This window comes from Gossypium raimondii, chromosome 1 (genome assembly GCF_025698545.1).
Source record: "Gossypium raimondii isolate GPD5lz chromosome 1, ASM2569854v1, whole genome shotgun sequence".
In the NCBI taxonomy this organism is placed as follows: Eukaryota; Viridiplantae; Streptophyta; class Magnoliopsida; order Malvales; family Malvaceae; genus Gossypium; species Gossypium raimondii.
In genome coordinates, this window is record NC_068565.1 from 12,980,263 (window position 1) to 13,001,443 (window position 21,181).

General features: G+C 34.2%; 2 protein-coding genes across 2 annotated transcripts; one reads left to right on the forward strand and one right to left on the reverse strand.

The window, feature by feature from the left end:
* The first annotated feature begins 4,902 nt into the window (after positions 1–4,902).
* On the forward strand, positions 4,903–5,905 carry LOC128040605 (uncharacterized). Its single transcript, XM_052629756.1, has 2 exons — positions 4,903–5,099; positions 5,194–5,905. Exons 1-2 carry the CDS (start codon positions 4,903–4,905, stop codon positions 5,903–5,905), a joined length of 909 nt encoding a protein of 302 aa, XP_052485716.1.
* A 4,023-nt stretch (positions 5,906–9,928) lies between these two features.
* LOC105786792 (heavy metal-associated isoprenylated plant protein 41-like) lies at positions 9,929–12,241 on the reverse strand. The gene is made up of 3 exons (XM_052631892.1): positions 12,017–12,241; positions 11,621–11,819; positions 9,929–10,948 (listed from the first exon to the last, which is right to left on the reverse strand). The coding sequence occupies exons 1-3, from the start codon at positions 12,213–12,215 to the stop codon at positions 10,108–10,110; spliced, it is 1,239 nt and encodes a 412-aa protein (XP_052487852.1). The 5' UTR covers positions 12,216–12,241; the 3' UTR covers positions 9,929–10,107.
* Between the last annotated feature and the right edge of the window lie 8,940 nt (positions 12,242–21,181).

Sequence of the window (21,181 nt, forward strand, 5' to 3'; positions counted from 1 at the left end):
CCATCGCCAAACACAAGCAAACCAAAGGAAAAAAACTCAAAAGAGTGCAAGAAAAAAATCAAAAAAAATAGCACGACCGTGCCCACCGCCACCGCCGCTGCACCACCAAGAGGAAGAATCAACAGCAAAAAAATGGCCTAGGGTTTGAAAAGAAGAGGAAAAAGGAAAGAAAGGAAGAAGATAAAAGAAAAAAAAGGAAAAAGGAAAAGAAAAAAAGGAAAAAAATAAAAAAAATAAAGAACAGTCGGGTCGACCCAACCCACAATCCGTTCCAGCCCAGCGCCCAACCCAGCATCCAATAGGCCCACAGCCGACCCAGTAGTATGCCCAACGCACAGCAAACAACAGGCCCATTTTTAGTAAGTCCAGATCCGGCCAAAAAAATAAAATAAAAGGCAGCAGGCCTAACCCAACAGAAGCCCAACAGCAGCAGCTCAGCAGAGGTTTGACCCAACACCCAGCAGGCCCACTCCAGTCCAGCCCCAGATTGCCTAGCAGAGCCAAAACGACAACAAATAATACGGCGATGGCGCCCACCAAAGACAAAAAAAAGAGAAAAGAAAAAAAGGAAAAAGAAAAAGAGCCCAAGTCGTGTAGCCCATTCGATCAAGGCCGTAATTTTTGGTTTTCGGTAAATTCTTGATTTATTTATTTATTTAGTCCCTGTATTTAAATATTATCCCATTTTAATTAAATTAGTATTTTTTAAATAGTTTTTTTAATATTTTATTTTACAATTTTTTTATTTTTTTAATTTAAATAAATTTTTAATATTAGGTAACTAAACGATTAAGCATTAAATCATTGATTTTGCTGCTATGTTGTGTGGATGTCATTGATTTTTTGTTAAATACGGCATGACCTTCTAAAAATCGAGAAATTCAAAAATCCCTGCGTTTTAAAATAAAATGTTTATTTTTTTGATTGTTTGTATATTATCGGCATTTCATTTTAATATATATATAATTCGATAATATGTAATTTATCAAAATTCTCGTTTTTTTTAAAGTCGGATCATGATTAAATATTAAATTGAACTCGTATTTTTGAAAATTAAGACAACGCGCACTTAACGAGATACCAATTTTGGGCGTCACGAGGGTGCTAATACCTTCGTCGTGCGTAATTGACTCTCGAACCCTAATTTTCTCTGGATTTTGACGTGGACCTAAAATTGACTCTTTTTTTAGAAAATTTTAAAAATGATTTTTTCTTTTAAAAAGAGAATTTAGTAGGTGTTCGATCACACCTAGAAAAAGGATCGGTGGCGGCTCCTCTTTTTTTAAAATAAAAATAAAATAAAATTGAGACTCTGTTTTCATATTTTCAATAATCGCCTCAACTAGCGCCCGTGCAAATTTTTAAATCGCTACACAATCATCCGAACTTGCCACAGATTAAAATTTGTCTCACCGTCGAACTTCTCAATTTCAAGCCTTGTTGCTGCCATCTCTGAATGGGCTGATCTATGAAAATTAAACTAGCTCTGATACCACTTGTTAGGACCGAACCGATTAAGCAAAAAGTAACAAAAATAGCGGAATAAATTGAGATATTGAACACACAAATTTAACGTGGAAAAACCCTCAAAAGAGAATAAAAAATCATGGGTAAAGATAATTTTACTATAATGGCAAAAGAACGAAGAGTACAAAATATAGAGATAAAAAACTAAACCCCGAAAACTCGAAAACAAAGAACCCTCAAAACATAAACACAAAATTCTCTAAATGTGTTATGAGTTCTAATCTCTAATAGGTGTATTTTCTAAGGTTGTAAAAGAGCCTATTTATAGGCTAAATTCATAGGTCAAATAATAATAAAATAATCTAGACTAATCAGAATTTAATTGAAACAAATAAACAGAGTCTAACTAAAAGATTATTTCTCAAATTTGACTGAAATAGGAGTCATACTCAACATCCAACCATCAAGTAATGTTAGTTGGTGAAGGGGATTTCTCTTTTTCTTTGAGTTTGGCCAATGCTTTTGCCTCTCTCTAACATTTGTGCTTCTTCCTTAGACTCCTATGGTGATCAAACACAAAAGAAACAACCCTTTTCTCTATAAAATGTTTTATTGCTTTAGCTATTTACACCAAAGTTTCTATCTTTTTTTTTATTTTCGTAATGTTGCGCGTTTTTGTTCCTCTTTATGAAGAATCGAGAAAGGGTTTGACAATTTTTTTAATTTAGTTGTTAAGAAATATTTTGATTTTATTGATATTGTGGTTAAATAGATATTTTGGTGAAGAAATACAAGAATGCAATTTCAAATTTGGAAAATCTTGAGAAGCTAGGGGCATGCTTACTACATGATGTAGATGCAACCAAAATGAAGCATCATACTGACTTAGCCAACCGAAAGTTTGATCGAATCATCTTCAATTTTCCACATGCTGGCTTTCATGGAAAGGAAGATAATCCCCATATGATTCGGTAAATTTCCTCTTTGCAATTTCATATATGATTCTGGGATTGCTTTCTCATGTTTCTAAATGTGTATTTAGTGTCCAGGGATATATATGTTCATGCATGGCATCTTCTAATATTTTCGTATCATCAATGTCTTTGCTATCCTTTTTAATTATACCCAAGCTTTTAAAGATACATAATTGGATAGAGCAAATTTACATGAATTTCTGTCGTTATTTGAGTGTTGAATATGTTGGTCTTATGATTCTCTATATAGAGGGTCCTTGAAGGGTCATATCTTTATACCTATGTTTAGAAATATGCCAGGTTCAAGTGTCTGGTACGATTGCTTGAAAAATAAAATGAAGTGTCTGAGTGACATAATGGTGGTGTACTAATATTCCTATATGTCATTTTCGCTTTTCATCCGTGATGTGATTAAATAAGTCTCTTGACTGCACTTCGTCCTAGGAATTAGGAGGATCAAAAATTTTATTCCTTTTCCATTTGGAGGGAGTTAAACCATGAATGTTGTCATAAAATGGCAGGAAGTTCAAACTTATGGTATATTCCAAATCTGAGATGTGATATTGATGCTTGTATTCAAGCATCAAGAGATCATATGTAAGTATTTAGTTGTCCCTTTGGCTTCCGTAATCCACACTCTGTTTTTCACAATATTGTTGTCTAATACAGGATGCATAGGAACCTTGTACAAGGTTCCTTTAGGAGTGCAAGGGGCATGCTTCGAGCTAATGGTGAAATTCATGTAAACCACAAGACCAACACTCCGTTTTCCTTATGGAATCTTAAGAAATTAGCTTCTGGATGCTCTCCGGCATTGATTCAGCATGTAGATTTCCATGTAGAAGATTACCCAGGATATCGCAACAAGAAAGGGGATGGTTCAAGATGTGATGAACCCTTTCCTCTTGGCAAGAGCTGCACCTTCAAATTTGGCTTTTGCCCTAGAGCTAAGAAGGCGTCTAAAGCAACCAAAAGATGGGGTTCAATGTGTAACAAATCTCAGCATTTTCAAACCATTCCAATGCCAATGCAGTTGCATTCAACTTCTGATTTCAACTATCATCGAAGGAATCATACTGTGAATCGCATCCCACTGCGTGTTAAACTGCATCCTATCATCCCTAACCAGAATCAATACTCTGGGATCTTCTATAGAAACTTTAATAATATGGTCCAAACATGTCAAGCGAATAGCCTGAGGTCTGATTTCGATACAAGATATGATGGTCTAGGAAGCTTGAGGCATGGTCTTGACAGACAATTGGTAGAGGTGCCAAGAACCTTGAATGGTAACTTGCCTTACATGCATGAGCACAAGCATGAGCATGAATGAGTGAGGCATGGTCTTGACAGACAAGTGGTAGGGGTGCCAAGAACCATAAATGATAACTTGTATTACATGTATGAGCATGAACAAGCAAAGCATAGTCTTGACAGACAAAAGGTAGAGGTGCCAAGAACCTTACATGGTAACTTGTATTACATGCATGAGCGTGAAAATAGTCTTGACAGACGAATGATAGAGATGCCAAGAACTTTAAATGGTAACTCGTATTACATGCATGAGCACAAGCCAGCGAGGCATGTGTTGACAGACAAATGGTAGAGATGCCAAGAGCTTTGTGTTGAGCATTGGCCTGCAATGCAACAAACTTCCAGCAGCAGCATGTCTGTTTGAAGATTGAACCAGAAGCTACTTTCTTTTGTTTAAATTTTGTATTTTTGTGATGTTAACAAGTTGGCAAGTTGCTTGATATCTAAAGCTAGTACTTTTAGATTTGAAATTGATGGATGTAACAATTTGAATTTTTCACTTTTCTTTTGTAATATTTTAGTTGGCAACTTGCCAAATTTGGTAGGAGCAGTTACGTTTAGGTAACTGACTTGTTATTTTATTTTTTTTTTGTATCTCCTTTATATTTTGAAATGGAAATGGAATGAAAGCTGAAGGGGACTTTCTTATTCGGTCATTTTTCTTTTAGCTTATCAAATTGTTTTGTTGGCTGTTTTTCATGAGCTTATGCTCTTTGTTGTTCATTGTTGCTACTGTTTTTTTTTCAACAAATGGTAATCAGAGCCTCTTGTCTTTAAGGACCTCTGTTGTTTAAGTTTTTTTTGTTTCAAAATAAACTCAAAAATTGTGTTTGTCAAACTAGTTTCAGCAACATGAGCTTTGCACCTCCTCCACCACCAGTTTTTACTGGAGAAAACTACCACATTTGGGTAGTTAAAATGAAAACTTACCTCCAAGCACTTGATCTGTGGAGTGCAGTTGAAAATGATGTTGAGCCACCACCACCGAGAGCAAATCCAACCATTGCTCGGATCGGGCAACATGGTGAGGAGCGAGCCAAGAAGCATAAAGCCATGGCACGCCTACGAATAGAGTGTCGATGTGATTTTACTGCATCATGGCACATGACTCACCCAAACAAGCTTGGGACAAGCTAAAGAGGAGTTCATGGGATCAGACAAGACTAGGCAGCAACAAGTCATCAACCTTAGAAGGGAGTTTGAAAATTTGAAGATGAAGGAGTCAGAAACTATCAAGCAATATTCTGATAGGATTATGGCTACTGTCAATAATATTAGACTCCTTGGAGAAGATTTCAGTGACAGCAGGGTTGTTGAGAAGGTTATTACCACCTTACCTGAAAGGTTTGAGTCAAAAATCTCATCATTGGAGGACTCGAGAGATCTCACAACCATTTCTTTGTCTGAGTTGGTTAACTCACTCTATGCACTTGAGCAGAGAAGAGCAAGTAGGCAGGAGGAGAGTCCTGAAGGTGCTTTTCAAGCAAAGGTCGGAGAAGGCTCCAGCTCAAGTCAGAAAGCTAAGAAGCCTTGGTTTGAAAAGAGGGAAAGATCAAAGAAAGATGCCGGTAGAAGGAGGTTTCCACCATGCGTTCACTGCAAGAAGACTAATCATTTGGAGAAGTATTCTTGGACTGGACTGGACATACAATTACAAAAGTCATAAGTATGGCCATCATGAGAAAATCAGTAGAAGTCATGAGAAGGCACAAGCACAGCCAGTGCAAGCCAAGTCTGCCGTGGATGTCCAAGCTCAGGAAGAGCATGTATTTACAGCTTCATGTTTTGCAGCTAACAGCAAGAGCAGTTGGCTTGTGGATAGTGGCTGCTCACACCACATGGCTGCAGATGAGAGCCTTTTCAAGAACATTGACAGGAGCTATGTCTCGAAGGTCAGGATAGGCAATGGCAACTTGATTGAAGCAAAAGGCAGAGGTGATGTGGTGATTCACACTGGTTCAGGTAACAAAATTATTTCTGATGTGCTCTATGTGCCAGAAATAGACCAAAATTTACTCAGTGTAGGCCAGCTAGTCAAGAAAGGCTTTTCACTAGTTTTCAAGAATGATTCTTGTGTTATAAGTGATGCTCATGGTAGGGAGATTGTCTCAGCACCTATAGGAGACAAATGTTTTATGCTTTGGATGTGAGTCGACTTGAGAAAAGTGCCTATACAAGCTCGATTGACAATCTGATCTTTGGCACAAGAGGTTTAGCCATGTTAACCTCAAATCACTTGATTTCTTTGCACAAAATGAACATGACGAGAGGACATGGTGAAGGTTAGTGCAAGTGAAGGTGTTTGTGAAGTGTGCCAGCTTGGTAAGCAGGCCAGGTTGCCTTTTCCAGTAAACCAAGCATGGAGGGCTCGAGAAAGACTTGAGTTGGTGCATTCGGATGTCGTGGACCAATGAAGACGCCTTCACCGAATGGCGATAAGTATTTTATCTTGTTTATTGATGATCGACCAGATTTTCTTGGGTTTATTTCATGAAATGAAGTCGAAGTGTTTGAAGTTTTTGGAAAGTTCAAGGCATTAGCAGAAAATCAAACAGGCTGCAGGATTAAGGCCTTGAGGACAGACAATGGTTCTGAATACTTGTCTGAAAGATTTCAGAAGCTATGTGAGCAGGCTGGGATTCATCATCAATTGACCACAGTGTATACTCCTCAGCAAAATGGAGTATCTGAGAGGAAGAACAGGACAGTGATGAACATGACCAGATGTTTGTTGTTTCAAAGCAAGCTTCCAAGCATTTTTTGGGCTGAAGGTGTCAACACCTCAGTGTACCTGCTCAATAGGCTGCCAACACATGCTGTGAATGATAAAACTCCTTTTGAAGCATGGTATGATCTTAAACCAACTGTTTCCCATTTAAAAGTATTTGGTTGCATGTGTTTTGTACTTGTCCCTGCAGAAAGAAGAACCAAGCTCGAGAAGAGGTCAGTTCCTGGAATATTTGTTGGCTCTGATGGCGCAAGAAGGGCTACAGAGTATTTGATCCCTCAACCAAGAAGATTTTGGTAAGCAGGGATGTCAAATTCGATGAAGGAAGGTTTTGGAGTCTAGATGGCTCTAACACAAGTCAGTTTGAAGAAGAGCAGATTGACAGCAATCTGGAATTGGCAGAAAATGAAGTCAGTAATGCCAATGTAGATGATGCTCCTGTGAGAGGGACCAGGTCTATTACTGATATCTACCAAAGATGCAATGTGGTCATTGTTGAGCCTTCAAGCTATGAAGAAGCTGCAAGAAGCAAGAGCTGGAAGAAGGCTATGGAGGTTGAAATTGACATGATCCACAAAAATGACACTTGGGATCTGGTAGACAGACCTGATCAAAAGAAGGTCATAGGTGTCAAGTGGGTTTTCAGGGCCAAGTTCAATGCAGATGGCTCTCTGAACAAGCACAAGGCAAGGCTTGTGGTGAAAGGGTACAATCAACAGTTTGGCATTGATTTTGAGGAGACATTTGCTCCAGTGGCAAGGCTGGATACCATAAAGCTTCTATTTGCCTTCGCTGCACAGAAACAGTGGAAGGTCCATCAGCTTGATGTCAAGTCAGCTTTCCTGAATGGCTTCCTTAAAGAGGAAATTTATGTTGAACAGCCTGATGGATTTAAAGTCCAAGGAAAGGAGGACAAGGTTTACAAGCTGAAGAAAGCACTCTATGGACTAAAACAGGCTCCTCGAGCCTGGTATGACAGGATAGATGCTTACCTGTCTAGGCTCAATTTCGAGAAAAGTTTGAGTGAGCCAACTTTGTTTATAAAGAAGTCCAAAGATGAGACTTTGCTGATTGTCTCAATATATGTGGATGATCTATTAGTGACTGGAAGCAGGGTCGATTTGATTCAGGAGTTCAAGAAGAATATGCAAGACATGTTTGACATGACAGACTTGGGAATCATGACTTACTTCCTTGGTATGGAAGTAGACCAGTCTGATCAAGGCATTTTTATCAGCCAGCATGCATTTGCCTTGAAAATTCTCACTAAGTTTCATATGGAAAACAGCAAACCAGTGAGCACACCATTAGCTGTGGGAGAGAAACTAAGTAGCTTTGGAAATGAAGAAAAGGTAGATGAAAAGGAGTATAGAAGCCTGATTGGTTGTTTACTTTACTTGACAGCAACCAGACCTGACCTTATGCATTCAGTTAGTCTACTGTCCAGATTCATGCACAGCTGCAATACAACTCATTTGAAAGCAGCAAAGAGAATACTCAGGTATGTCAAAGGTACTTTGAAGTTTGGTGTAATGTTCAAGAAAGGAAGTGAGCTGAAATTAACTGGCTACTCAGATAGTGACTGGGGTGGATCAGTTGATGATATGAGAAGTACTTCAGGCTACTTCTTTACACTTGGTTCGGGAGTTTTCAGTTGGAGTTCAAAGAAGCAACAAACTGTTGCTCGATCTCTCTTGAAGCCGAATACATAGCAGCAATGCAGCGATGAATCAAGCCATTTGGCTTAGGAAGTTGCTATGTGATTTGAATGAAGAACGACTTGAGCCTCTGAAATTATGGTGGATAACCGATCAGATTGCCATCTCCAAAAATCCTGCTTTTCATGGCAAAATCAAACATTTTAAGCTCAAGTTTTACTTTGTTAGAAGTTGTTCAATCCAAAGAAGTGTGTCTAACACATTGCACTCACAAGATCAATTGGTGACATTTTGACAAAGCCTCTTGGCACAATCAGTTTGAATTTCTAAGGGATTCAATCGGTGTTTGTTGCCTACAGCCTAAGGAGGAGTGTTGAGCATTGGCACGCAATGCAACAAACTTCCAATGACATGTCTGTTTGAAGATTGAACGAAGCTACTTTCTTTTGTTTAAATTTTGTATTTTGTGATGTTAACAAGTTGGCAAGTTGCTTGATATCTAAAGCTAGTACTTTTAGATTTGAAATTGATGGATGTAACAATTGAATTTTTCACTTTTCTTTTGTAATATTTTAGTTGGCAACTTGCCAAATTTGGTAGGAGCGATTACGTTTAGGTAACTGACTTGTTATTTTTTTTTTTGTATCTCCTTTATATTTTGAAATGGAAATGGAATGAAAGCTGAAGGGGACTTTCTTATTCGGTCATTTTTCTTTTAGCTTATCAAATTGTTTTGTTGGCTGTTTTTCATGAGCTTATGCTCTTTGTTGTTCATTGTTGCTGCTGTTTTTTTTTTCAACACCTTGAATGGTAACTTGTAGTACATGCATGAGCATGAGCATGAACTTGCCCATATCAGCAATTCGAGGCCTCATCTTCACAGGGCGCTTGCATGTCAAGCCTACCAGCTGAAAGTACTTAATACTCGGGATGTTCTTCGTTTGTAAATGCATGGAATCTACTGCTTTTTTGTCCGCGTCAGTTACATAGTGCATCAGCATAAAATGACGAGTACATACAACTTGCGATGCTGACCATGTAAGTCAGAAATGCTTAACCTTCCTCTGAAACTAGTTATCTTTTGTCTATGGAACATACGATGTAATGCTTAAGTACAAGTTTTGGGGTTAAATTGATAAATTTTGTAAATGTTGAGGGTCAAATTTGTTAAAATTTTTAAAATTAGAACTAAAATGACAAATTTTGTAAACATTGAGGGCTAAATTTGTTGAATTTTTATATTTAGGATCAAATTGATAGAATGTGTAAACATTAGATAGCTAATTTTGTTACTAAACCAATAAAAAATTTCACATCAATTCACAATAGCTAAAATATTTAATTTTAAAAATTTTAGTGATTAAATCAAAAAATTAATAGTTAGGTGATTATGATAGAACGAAAGATATGGTTGGGTGACTATTTTATGGTTTACCCATAAAAATAATTTTCATCATTATTTAATAAATAAAATTTAAAGGATGAACTAATTTTCAAGTTTCTAAATATATATGAACAAGTATACTATTTTTTTAATAAAAAGACCAAAATACAATTCACCCTTAAATACAGGAGTTTCCCAGTACTTTTACCCTGCCAAGAATGTATCCACTTATCATTTGAGGAGAGTATTCATGTAAGCATACAACTTGTTTAGATGTAGTCAATAATCATATGAATTTAGAATTAGTTAGGCACTAAACATCAAGTAAAGCAAAGCATGCAACTTGTTTAGATGTAGTCAATAATCATATGAATTTAGAATTAGTTGGGCACTAAACATCAAGTAAAGCAAAGCAACCAAAGATACCCGTACTTAAGCATTACATTGTATGTTCCATAGACAAAAGAAAACTAGTTTCAGAGGAAGGTTAAGCATTTCTGACTTTACATGGTCAGCATCACAAGTTGTATGTACTCGTCATTTTATGCTGATGCACACAAAAAAGCAGAAGACTCCATGCATTTACAAACGGAGAACATCCCGAGTATTAGGTACTTTCAGCTGGTAGGTTGGACATGCAAGCGCCCTGTGAAGATGAGGCCTCGAATTGCTAATACGGGCAAGTTCATGCTCATGCTCATGCATGTAGTACAAGTTACCATTCAAGGCTCCTGGCATCTCTACCATTTGTCTGTCAACACTATGCCTCGCTGGCTTGTGCTCATGCATGTAATACGAGTTACCATTCAAGGTTCTTGGCACCTCTACCAATTGTCTGTCAAGACCATGCCTCAAGCTTCCTAGATCATCATATCTTGCATCAAAATCAGACCTCAGGCAATTCGCTTGACATGTTTGGACCAAACCATTAAAGTTTCTATCGAAGACCCCGGAGTATTGATTCTGGTTAGGGATGACAGGACGCAGTTTAACACGCAGTGGGATGCGATTCACAGTATGATTCCTTCGATGATAGTTGAAATCAGAAGTTGAACGCAGCTGCATTGGCATTGAAATGGTTTGAAAATGCTGAGATTTGTTACACATTGAACCCCATCTTTTGGTTGCTTTAGACGCCTTCTTAGCTCTAGGGAAAAAGCCAAATTTGAAGGTGCTGCTCTTGCCAAGAGGAAAGGGTTCATCACATCTTGAACCATCCCCTCTCTTGTTGTGATAACCTGGGTAATCTTCTACATTGAAATCTACACACTGAATTAATGCCAGAAAGCACCCAGAAGCTAATTTCTTAAGATTCCATAGGGAAAACGGAGCATTGGTCTTGTGGTTTACATGAATTTCACCATTAGCTCGAAGCATGCCCCTTGCACTCCTAAAGAAACCTTGTACAAGGTTCCTATGCATCCTGTTTTAGTACAACAATATTGTGAAAAACAGAGTGTGGATTGTGGAAGCCAAAGGGACAACTAAATACTTACTTATGATCTCTTGATACTTGAATACAAGCATCAATATCACATCTCAGATTTGGAATATACCGTAAGTATGAACTTCCTGTCATTTTATGACAACATTCATGGTTTAACTCCCTCCAAATGGAAAAGGAATAAAATGTTTGATCCTCCTAATTTCTAGGACGAAGTGCAGTAAAGACACTTATTTAATCACATCACGGATGAAAAGCGAAAATGACACATAGAAATATTAGTACACTACCATTATGTCGCTTAAACGCTTCATTTTATTCTTCAAGCAATCGTGTCAGACACTTGAACCTGACACATTTCTAGACATAGGTATAAAGATAGGACCCTTCAAGGACCCTCTATGTAGAGAATCGTAAGACCAACATATTCAACACTCAAATAACGGCAGAAATTCATGTAAATTTGCTCTATCCATTTATGTATCTTTAAAAACTTGGGTATAACTAAAAAGGATAGCAAAGACATTAATGATACGAAAATATTAGAAGATGCCATGCATGAACATAAATATCCTGGACACTAAATACACATCTAGAAACATGAGAAAGAAATCCCAGAATCATATATGAAATTGCAAAGAGGAAATTTACCGAATCATATGGGGATTATCTTCCTTTCCATGAAAGCCAGCATGTGGAAAATTGAAGATGATTCGATCAAACTTTCGGTTGGCTAAGTCAGTATGATGCTTCATGTTGGTTGCATCCACTTCATGTAGTAAGCATGCCCCTAGCTTCTCAAGATTTTCCAAATTTGAAATTGCATTCTTGTATTTCTTAACCAAAATATCTATTTAACCAAAATATCAGTAAAATCAAAAAATTTTCTTAACAACTAAATTAAAAGAAAAATGTCAAACCCTTTCTTGATTCTTCATAAAGAGGAACAGAACCGCACACCATTATGGAAAAAAGAAAGAAAGAAACTTTGGTGTAAATAGCTAAAGCAATAAAACACTTTATAAAGAAAAGGGTGTGTTTGATTACCATAGGAGTCTAAGGAAGAAGCACAAATGTTAGAGGCAGAGGCAAAAGCATTGGCCAAACTCAAAGAAAAAGAGAAATCCCCTTCACCAACTAACAGTATTTGATGGTTGGATGAATAGTGAGAGTCCCTTTTTTCTTCTTCATCTGATTCTCCATTTTCAGCACTGAGCATTAGCTTTCTGAGGCCTCTCATTGTCATCGGACTTGAAAGGACACAAGTATACTCTGTAACTTACCCTGCAAGTTGGTTTCCTTGTTTTGAACCTTATAATAATAATAATAATAATAATAATAATAATAATAATAATAATAAAACAAGTTTCATTTTAACACAGATAAATATTTTTTTTTGTTAAATTTATTCACTTAAAATTTTGAATTTTTTAAAATAAACTCGCTTAGTAATAATGTATCTTTAAAAGGTTAAAGTACCTTAGAACTCCCTGTATTATGGGAATTGGATCAAATCAGTCCTATTATTTAATAGATCAATTTAGTCTTTATATTATTAAAAGAATCAAATAAGTCTAAATTGTAACAGAGCTAACTTTTATTCTATAAAAAATATCTTGAATTTTTTCAGTTGTAGTTCAATTCCAAATAAAAATTTTATTTATAGAACCATAAAACTTTAAAAATAATAACTCTACTAAATAGTAAATGACATTGTTTAAATAATAAATGTTAATTCAATTCCAATTTGGCTTTATTTGATTCTTTTTAATAATACACGATCTAAATTGATCCATTTAATGGTAGAGTGACTAATTTGATCAGTCCCTATAATAAAGGGACCTCTCAAGTACATGCACCCTTGAAAAATGATGTTGTAATGATTTTGAATCTAATAAAAAATTTTAACAGTCTTAATAACTGGACTTACATTTATAAATCTAATAAAAGATTAAATTCTTTGAAATAAAAGTAAAGGATTAAATTTCAAATGTAAGAAGAATACAAAGACTTAAAAGTAATTTTAATTATTTTTAATGTTGAATTGCAGACTAGTTCTAACCGTTTGCTTTAAAATTAACGTTTAATGAATATATTGGTACTTTTATAAGGTTAAAACATGTCGCAAGGATTTGTATTCTTCGTAAAAATTAAAATTTAGTCTCTGTACTTTTATTTCGATTTTAGTTCTTTTACTTTTCGATTTCAAAATTTAGGTTTAATTGGTAACAATATTAAATTTTTCTGTTAAATTTGTTGGTCTGCCATTTTGAAATTAATTCTCACTTAATGGTCATGTAACTAAAAATAATAATTTTTAATAAATTTGAATTTAACAAAATAATTTTAATAGTGTTATCAGTTAGACCTGAATTTTGAAATCTAAAAAATAAATGGGCTAAATTCCTAAAAAAATAAAAGTACAGTGACTAAACTAGAAATTTACGAAGAGTATAAGGAGTCATGGTATATTTTGACTTTTTATAATAGATGAACTATGTAACAGCCTAGTTTTAGCTAAATTGAAACAGTAGTTTCGGAACTACAAGTCTGAGATCGTAAATTTATTTTAATATTATTTTTGCTGTTTACAGCCTGTTATTTGATATGTGAGAAAATTTCGTGATTTAATTTTACCGATTGGTTAGTTAATTTGATAAAAGGACTTAATCGCGTAAAATACAAAAGTTGCATACTATTTGTTAAAGTGCTCAATTGCTATGATTAATTAAATGTGAGGTCCTTATTGTGCGATTAGACCATAGTTAGTGGATAATGACATAAATGGTCATCCATTATATGATTTTCTAATGATTTCATTAATGGCGTTATAGTAAATTAGTAAATAAAGATAAATTAAATAAAACAACAAATAGTTATCATCTTTCTTCACCATCTTCAACCGATTTTGGGTAAGGAAGAACACTATTTAAGCTATCAAGGTTCGGCCATGGTATCCTTGGGTGCATGGTGAGTATTTTTGTTCCATTTTTAATGATTTTTATGTTTTTGGAGTCGTTGCAACTAGCACTAGCTAACCCGTGTCTTCGATTTCAAAACTATTAAAGATTTTGATAGTTTCCATTGATGAGCTTATGTGTTCTTTGATGTTTAATGGTGAAATATGAATATTTGATGTTAGATTTTCATATTTTATAGAGTGATTTTTGATGAAAATGTCAAATAGGGATTAAATTGAGAAATGTGTAAATTGAGTGGTTAAAATGTGAAATAAATGCAAGTTTTGGGCTGCTAGGGACCTTTAATAAATTCGGCAAAGCATGGGTGTATTGAAATTTTGTGTAATTTGTGATTTTGTGAAATAGGGACTAAATTGTAAAAATATGAAATGTCAGGGGCTAAAGTGCAAAATTACCATTTATGTGTTTTTGGATGAAATTGAATGAATATGTCTTTAAATAAGTTAAATTTGAATTCATTTAGATCAAGAAAGTAAGAAATCGGATTTGGATCGGGGAAAATCGAAAGTTGTCGAATAGTCATTCCGATCCGTTCGTTTCCAAATGATGTAAGTTCATAAGTAAATAAATATTTTTGACTTTAAATGTAAATGTTATATACGTGGCCGAATTTGATTAATTATAGATATATATATTGTCGAATTTGATTGTTTTATACATTGCCGAATTAATTCATATATAATTATACATTGCTGAAATTTATTTGTATATGGTTATACATTATCGAAATTGATTTGTATATGAAGATAAGTTGCCGAACTGATTCGTATATAATTATACATTGCTGAAACTTATTTGTATATGGTTATACATTATCGAAATTGGTTTGCATATGAAGATAAGTTGCCAAATTGATTCGTATATGATTATACTTTCTTGAAATTAATTTGTATATGGTTACACATTGTTGAAATTGAATTGTATATGGATATAAGTTGCGAATTAATTCGTATATTGCTGAAATTTATTTGTATATGGTTATACATTATCAAAATTGATTTGTATATGAAGATAAGTTGCCAAATTGATTCGTATATGATTATACTTTGATGAAATTAATTTGTAAATGGTATACATTATTGAAATTGAATTGTATATGGATATAAGTTGCTGAATTAATTAGTATATGATTATACATTGCGAACTTGATTTGTATATGGTTATACATTGCCAAATTAATTCGTATATGATTATACATTGCGAACTTTATTCATATATGGTTATACATTGCCAAATTGATTTGTATATGATTATACATTGTCAAATTTGATTCGTATATGAATATATATATATATTGTTGAATTGATTTGAGCATTGGATGACTGGTTTCGTGTATGAAATGATTTAATTACGAAGTCGATAGCTCTAAATGAACCTTAGAAAATGTATATGATATTGATGACATGATATTATGACTTCGGAGGTGTGATTTCGTGTAAGACTATGTCTGGGACATTGGCATCGAAGTAAAAAAACATGTAAGACCATGTCTGGGACAGTGGCATCGATAAACGTTAACATGTAATACCATATCCGAGATATGGCATTATACGAGCTTTATATGATTTATGTGTGCTCTTAACAAATCCGAATGTGAATTTCAGTTGAATGGTTCAGGTATGTGTGAAGTTATATGTTTATGAAATATAAAGGTAAGTTTAGTACTTAATGTAATAATATGAATTTATATGAGTTAGTTATATGTTTATGAATTTATTTGAGTTGAATTGAATTATAAATATCATTGAAATGATTTATTTGCTTATGGCTACTAAGTTTCCAAAGCTTACTTTGTGCATTCTTCCACTGTTTTATAGATTATCGAAGCTAGCTCAGACTCGGGGATCGTCGGGAAACATCATCACACTATCGATCATCTTGTTAGTACTTTTAAAGCTTTGTATATATGGTATATGGCATGTATAGGCTAGTGAACTTTTGGTTTATTTTGAATTATAATTCTAGCCATGTGAGTTGGCTTGGAAATGGTATATATGATAGAGTTGTGTTTAGGATTATGTTATGAGATGAATCATGGTAATTGAAGTGTATGTATATTAGCTATGTGTTTAGCATGCTTATTATGATAGGTGACGTTTTTTATGATTAAATGATGACAAAGAATGAATATGTTTTATGGTTGATTGGTTGGTTATTTAGGTACGGTTCTAATTGGTAAATAATGACTATGTGATTCAATTTTACGAATTTGACTAGTAGGAATAAGAGGATGGTTATTAGTTGAGCTCGAAAAAAAAATTGTAAAAGAGATTATATTACTTTGTGCTTGAATTGTAATGAATGACTGTTCTGAACCGTGTTTTGATTAGTAATACCTCGTAACCCTAATTCGGTGACGGATTCAGGTTAGGGGGTGTTACAAACTATTTGACCTATAGAGAAAACATTGTATGAAACAATAATGCCACATCACTCGAAACCCTTTTCCAATAGTTCAATGTCATATCAATATTTTCATCCTAAATTTCAGCATTTTCATCTTGAAAAAAATCAAATCCAAAGTAAAATATTGAAATTCAGAATGAAATTGATGACGTGGCATAAAACTATTAGAAAATGGATAATCTATGTTTCATACAATCCTTTCTCGTTGCAATAAAAAGATTAAATTATCTCAAATAATATAACTTATTTTAATTATAGAAAGATATTTTCATAATTTCCTTAATTGAGTTGGTGACCCAGTTGAGGATGATACCAACTCAATAAAACACTTAATAAATAGTATAAATATTATTAAACTTAATTATGATAATCGAGTTTTAATTCAAATATAAAATAATGCATTTAAATGTAAAATAGTATAAAAAATAATATTAATGTACCAAAACAATATTAAATATTACAGTATAAAGATTAAAAATAAACTAAAATATACAAAGATAAAAATGATCTTTTATAAATTAAAACTATTTTTCCTTTTAGTTTCTTTAAATTGGGGTAGACGAGGATAATAATAATAATAATAATAATAATAATAATAATAATAATAATAATAATAATAATAATAATAATGATAATAATAATAATAATAATAATAATAATAATAATAATAATAATAATAATAAAGCGGGTGGTTTTTTACTCCTCGACCTTCACCTTTACCTTTCGCTTTAAATCTAATTTTATTAAGAATTTTTGTCCCTCTCCTCCAATTAGTTTTTCCTAATCTCGTTTCGATTCACCTTGAAATTTTAAATATTAATTTATAATATATTCATTTTGATAAAATTAAATTAGATATATATACACAAAATTAAAATAATTTATAAAAAATATTTATAAAATTAAAATATGTCATAAATTCTTATAATATTAAGAAACTATAATTTAAAGATAAAAATAGTTATAAAATATGCCATAAGCCCTTGTACTCTTCATAAATTTAAAATTTAATCCCTCTTCTTTTATTTCTAGAAATTTAACTCCACTTTTCAGATTTCAAAATTATTTATATGTTGTGCTTCTTTGTGGTCATTGTGGATTGTTCGTAATGAGGTTGTTTTTAACAATAAATGCATCACTATGGATGAGGTGGCTCAAGCATCTAAGGAAAATTATCAGAAAAAAGGGAAAGACCTAAATCATGATGAACTCTTCTTCCTATCCAACTTCCCAACTTCATATCTTCTATTCCATAACTTTGACATGCATAGTGTTATGGTCCATGAATCTAACATCCACATATGACAAATAGAGTAGGCAAAATGTTGTAGGAAATTGTAGGAATAATAACCTTTGCTTTCATTTAAAACAATTCAAAAGATTATGCTTTGTTTGCTTAATTCATAAATCAATGGAAATCAAATCAACCCTAACAATTTCACTGTTATAAGTGCTTTCTGGGTGTTGGAAATGAAGTTTTAAGGCAATGAACAAAACAACAATTTTTGCCTTTACCACTGATGTAGGTATTTGTGACAGCTATATTTATACAAGCTATGAAGCTCCCTTAGGGATAGACATGTTAGCAATGAGATGAACACTGTAGCCAATGATAAATAGATGAAACACCAATTACCTTACTAGATGAATCGATTCCCATGCGCACAACTCCACCTTCAACCAAACTGTATGTGGAGAACCATTCTCTATTGAGACACATGTGGAAAGAACATCTCGAATCTAGGATCCACTCGGACATGAGCTTGGAGTTATCGCTCATTGACACTAACAAGAAATTATCACCGCTTTCCTCGACCAAATTAGTACCAGCTACATCTTCCTCGTTACTCTCAACAGCTCTTTTATTTCGCAATTTATAACAATCTGCTTTGACGTGACCTAACTTTTTACAATAGCGACACCTTTTGTCTCGTTTCTTTGATGCTACCAAAACGGAAGCTTGCCTATCTGCCTTGCTATCCAAACTAAACTCATTTTTAAGTTTGTCCCTACTCAACAAATGACCCTTCACATCTTCGAACGAGAGTTTGTCTCTGCCATAAATTAGGGTCTCCCTAAAAGGCTTGTATGAATGGGGTAAAGAGCACAATAATAGCATAGTCTGATCTTCATCATTAATATAAACCTCAACATTCTTTAAATCATTTAAAAGAGTAATGAATTGACTGATGTGATATCTAAGAAGCTCACTTTCGTTCATGCGAAATGTAAATAGATGTTATTTCAACACTAAACGGTTAGCTAGAGACTTAGTCGCATAAAGAGTTTCTAACCTTTTCCACAAGGCGGATGAGGTCTTCTCCTTCAATACCTCTTGCAATACCGTATTTGCGAGGCACAACTGGATTGCAGACAAGGCCTTTTCATCAGACTCTTCCCATTCTGTTTGATTTGGATTCTCAGGCTTTTTCCCGGTAACAACCTTTTTCAAGCTGGTTTGAACTAGAATTGCCATCTGTAATCACTGAATTTTGTCCGGTTCAAATTTCGTGTTTTTTTTAAATTATGGGTTTGGGATTGTACGGGCCCAATGATCGGGCCCATTGTGTTTGGATAATTGGGCTTGTTTAGGCTTTAGCCATTAGTGTTTTGTTTTTATTTTTATATTTTATTAATTTTAAATAATAATAATAATATCAAAATAAAAAAATACAAAATATAAAATTACATTTTAAACCCTTAACTTTCTTAAAATTATATTTTGACCCTTAAAATTTCCTAAAATTATATATTGACCCCTTAATTTTCCTAAAATTACCTTTTAACCTTAAATTTTCATAAAATTACATTTTGGCCCCAAAATTTTTTCACATTTACAATCTAGTCCTTCTAGCACAAGGGCACAATTTGCGCACCTACGCTCTGCGATTTCCGGCGGTCGGTATGGGTGGTAGCCCACCTCCTCAGGTTCTACCTGCAAGGAAAGAAAATCAGCAATAAAACACCAAGAAGTAACAAAAAAAGGAGCCAATCAACAAAAAAAAGAACAAAAAAGCAAACAAAATCAAAGGAAAAAAAACAACAAAAACAGTAGCAAAAAAAAAACACGCTGCCTCACCGTTGTACCCACTGTCGCCCTTTACCACTCAGCCGTCACACCACTATCGCCAAACACAAGTAAGCCAAAGGAAAAAAAAATCAAAAGAGTGCAAGAAAAAAAGAAAAAAATCAAAAAAATAGCACGGTCGTGCCCACTGCCGCCCTTTACCACTGCGACCGCTGTTGCACCACCGAGAGCAAGAATCGGCGGCGAAAAAAATGGTCTAGGGTTTGAAAAGAGGAAAAAGAAAAGAAAGGAAGAAGAAGAAAAAGAAAAAAATAAGAAAAAAATAAAGAGCAGTCGGGTCGACCCGACCTGACCTGACTTGGATCTGACCCGACCCACAATCCGTTCCAACCCAGCGCCCAACTCAACATCCAGCAGGCCCATTTTTAGTAAGCCCAGATACGACCCAAAAAAAAGAAAAAAAATAAAAGGCAGCAGGCCTAACCCAGCAGAGGCCCAATAGCAAGCAGCCCAGCAGAGGTCTGACCTAGCACCTAGCAGGCCCACTCCAGTCTAGGCCCAGCAGCGCCTAGCAGGCCAACCTAGCAGTAGCAGCAGGCCCAACAGCGCCCAGCCCAGTAGCAAGCAGGCCAGCAGCAGCTAGCCTAGCCCAGCAGTAGAAAAAAAAAAGAGAAAAGAAAAAAAGGAAAAAAAAAGAGCCCGAGTCGTGTAGCCCATTCGATCAAGCCCGTAACTTTGGGTTTTCGGTAAATTCTTGATTTATTTATTTATTTATTTATTTAGTCCCAGTATTTAAATATTATCCCATTTTAATTAAATTAGTATTTTTAAATAGCTTTTTTTTGAAATATTTTATTTTACAATTTTTTTATTTTTTTAATTTAAATAATTTTTTTAATATTAGGTAACGAACCGATTTAGTATTAAATCATTGATTTCGCTGCTATGTTGGGTGGATGTCATTGATTTTTTGTTAAATACGGCATGACCTAAAAATCAAGAAATTCAAAAATCCCTGCGTTTTAAATAAAATGTTTATTTTTGTGATTATTTGTAAATTATCGGCATTTCATTTTTAAAATTATAATTCGATAATATGTAATTTATTAAAATTCTCATTTTTTTAGAAAATCGGATCATGATTAAATATTAAATTGAACTCGTATTTTTAAAAATTAAGACAACGCGCGCTTAATGAGATATCAATTTTGGGTGTCACCAGGGTGCTAATACCTTCCTCGTGCGTAATTGACTCCCGAACCCTAATTTTCTCTGGATTTTGACGTGGACCTAAAATTGACTCTTTTTTTAGAAAATTTTAAAAATAATTTTTTATTTTAAAAAGATAATTTAGTAGGTGTCCGATCACACCTAGAAAAAGGATCGGTGGCGACTCCTCTTTTTTTAAAAAAAATTGAGACTCTGTTTTCAAATTTTCAATAATCGCCTCGACTAGCGCCCGTGCAAATTTTTAGGTCGCTATAGCTGGCGACTCAACTAGGGATATTAATTTTGAGAGTCGAGTCTGATGTTAAACGCGTGTTGTCAAAATTTTTAGAATTCCTTGTTCAAATTAACATTTAATTGTGATCTTTGAAGTTTGTTTTTGAAAAGTCATGCATCTACATCATGTTGTAAATATTTTTCTAACTCATTTTATCCTTTTGCTTTTCAGCTCTAAATTTTACTGTTTTAGTTTTTTTTAGTAAAAAATAAAAAAGGTTTGTGAGTTTCTCCCCACACACCGTGCAATTGCATTCTTTCATAAAATGAGCTCTCTACCCGAGCTTCGTCCGT

What these genes read in the sequence shown, in the direction of transcription:
- LOC128040605 (XM_052629756.1), top strand. Translation starts at nt 4,903, where the DNA reads ATGGGATCAGACAAGACTAGGCAGCAACAAGTCATCAACCTTAGAAGG. An exon ending in ATTACCACCTTACCTGAAAG is followed by an intron (nt 5,100 to 5,193) that starts GTTTGAGTCAAA and finishes GCACTTGAGCAG; the next exon opens with AGAAGAGCAAGTAGGCAGGA.
- LOC105786792 (XM_052631892.1), bottom strand. Translation starts at nt 12,215, where the DNA reads ATGACAATGAGAGGCCTCAGAAAGCTAATGCTCAGTGCTGAAAATGGA. An exon ending in TTCTTCCTTAGACTCCTATG is followed by an intron (nt 11,820 to 12,016) that starts GTAATCAAACAC and finishes TTGGTTAAATAG; the next exon opens with ATATTTTGGTTAAGAAATAC. An exon ending in GATAATCCCCATATGATTCG is followed by an intron (nt 10,949 to 11,620) that starts GTAAATTTCCTC and finishes GTACTAAAACAG; the next exon opens with GATGCATAGGAACCTTGTAC.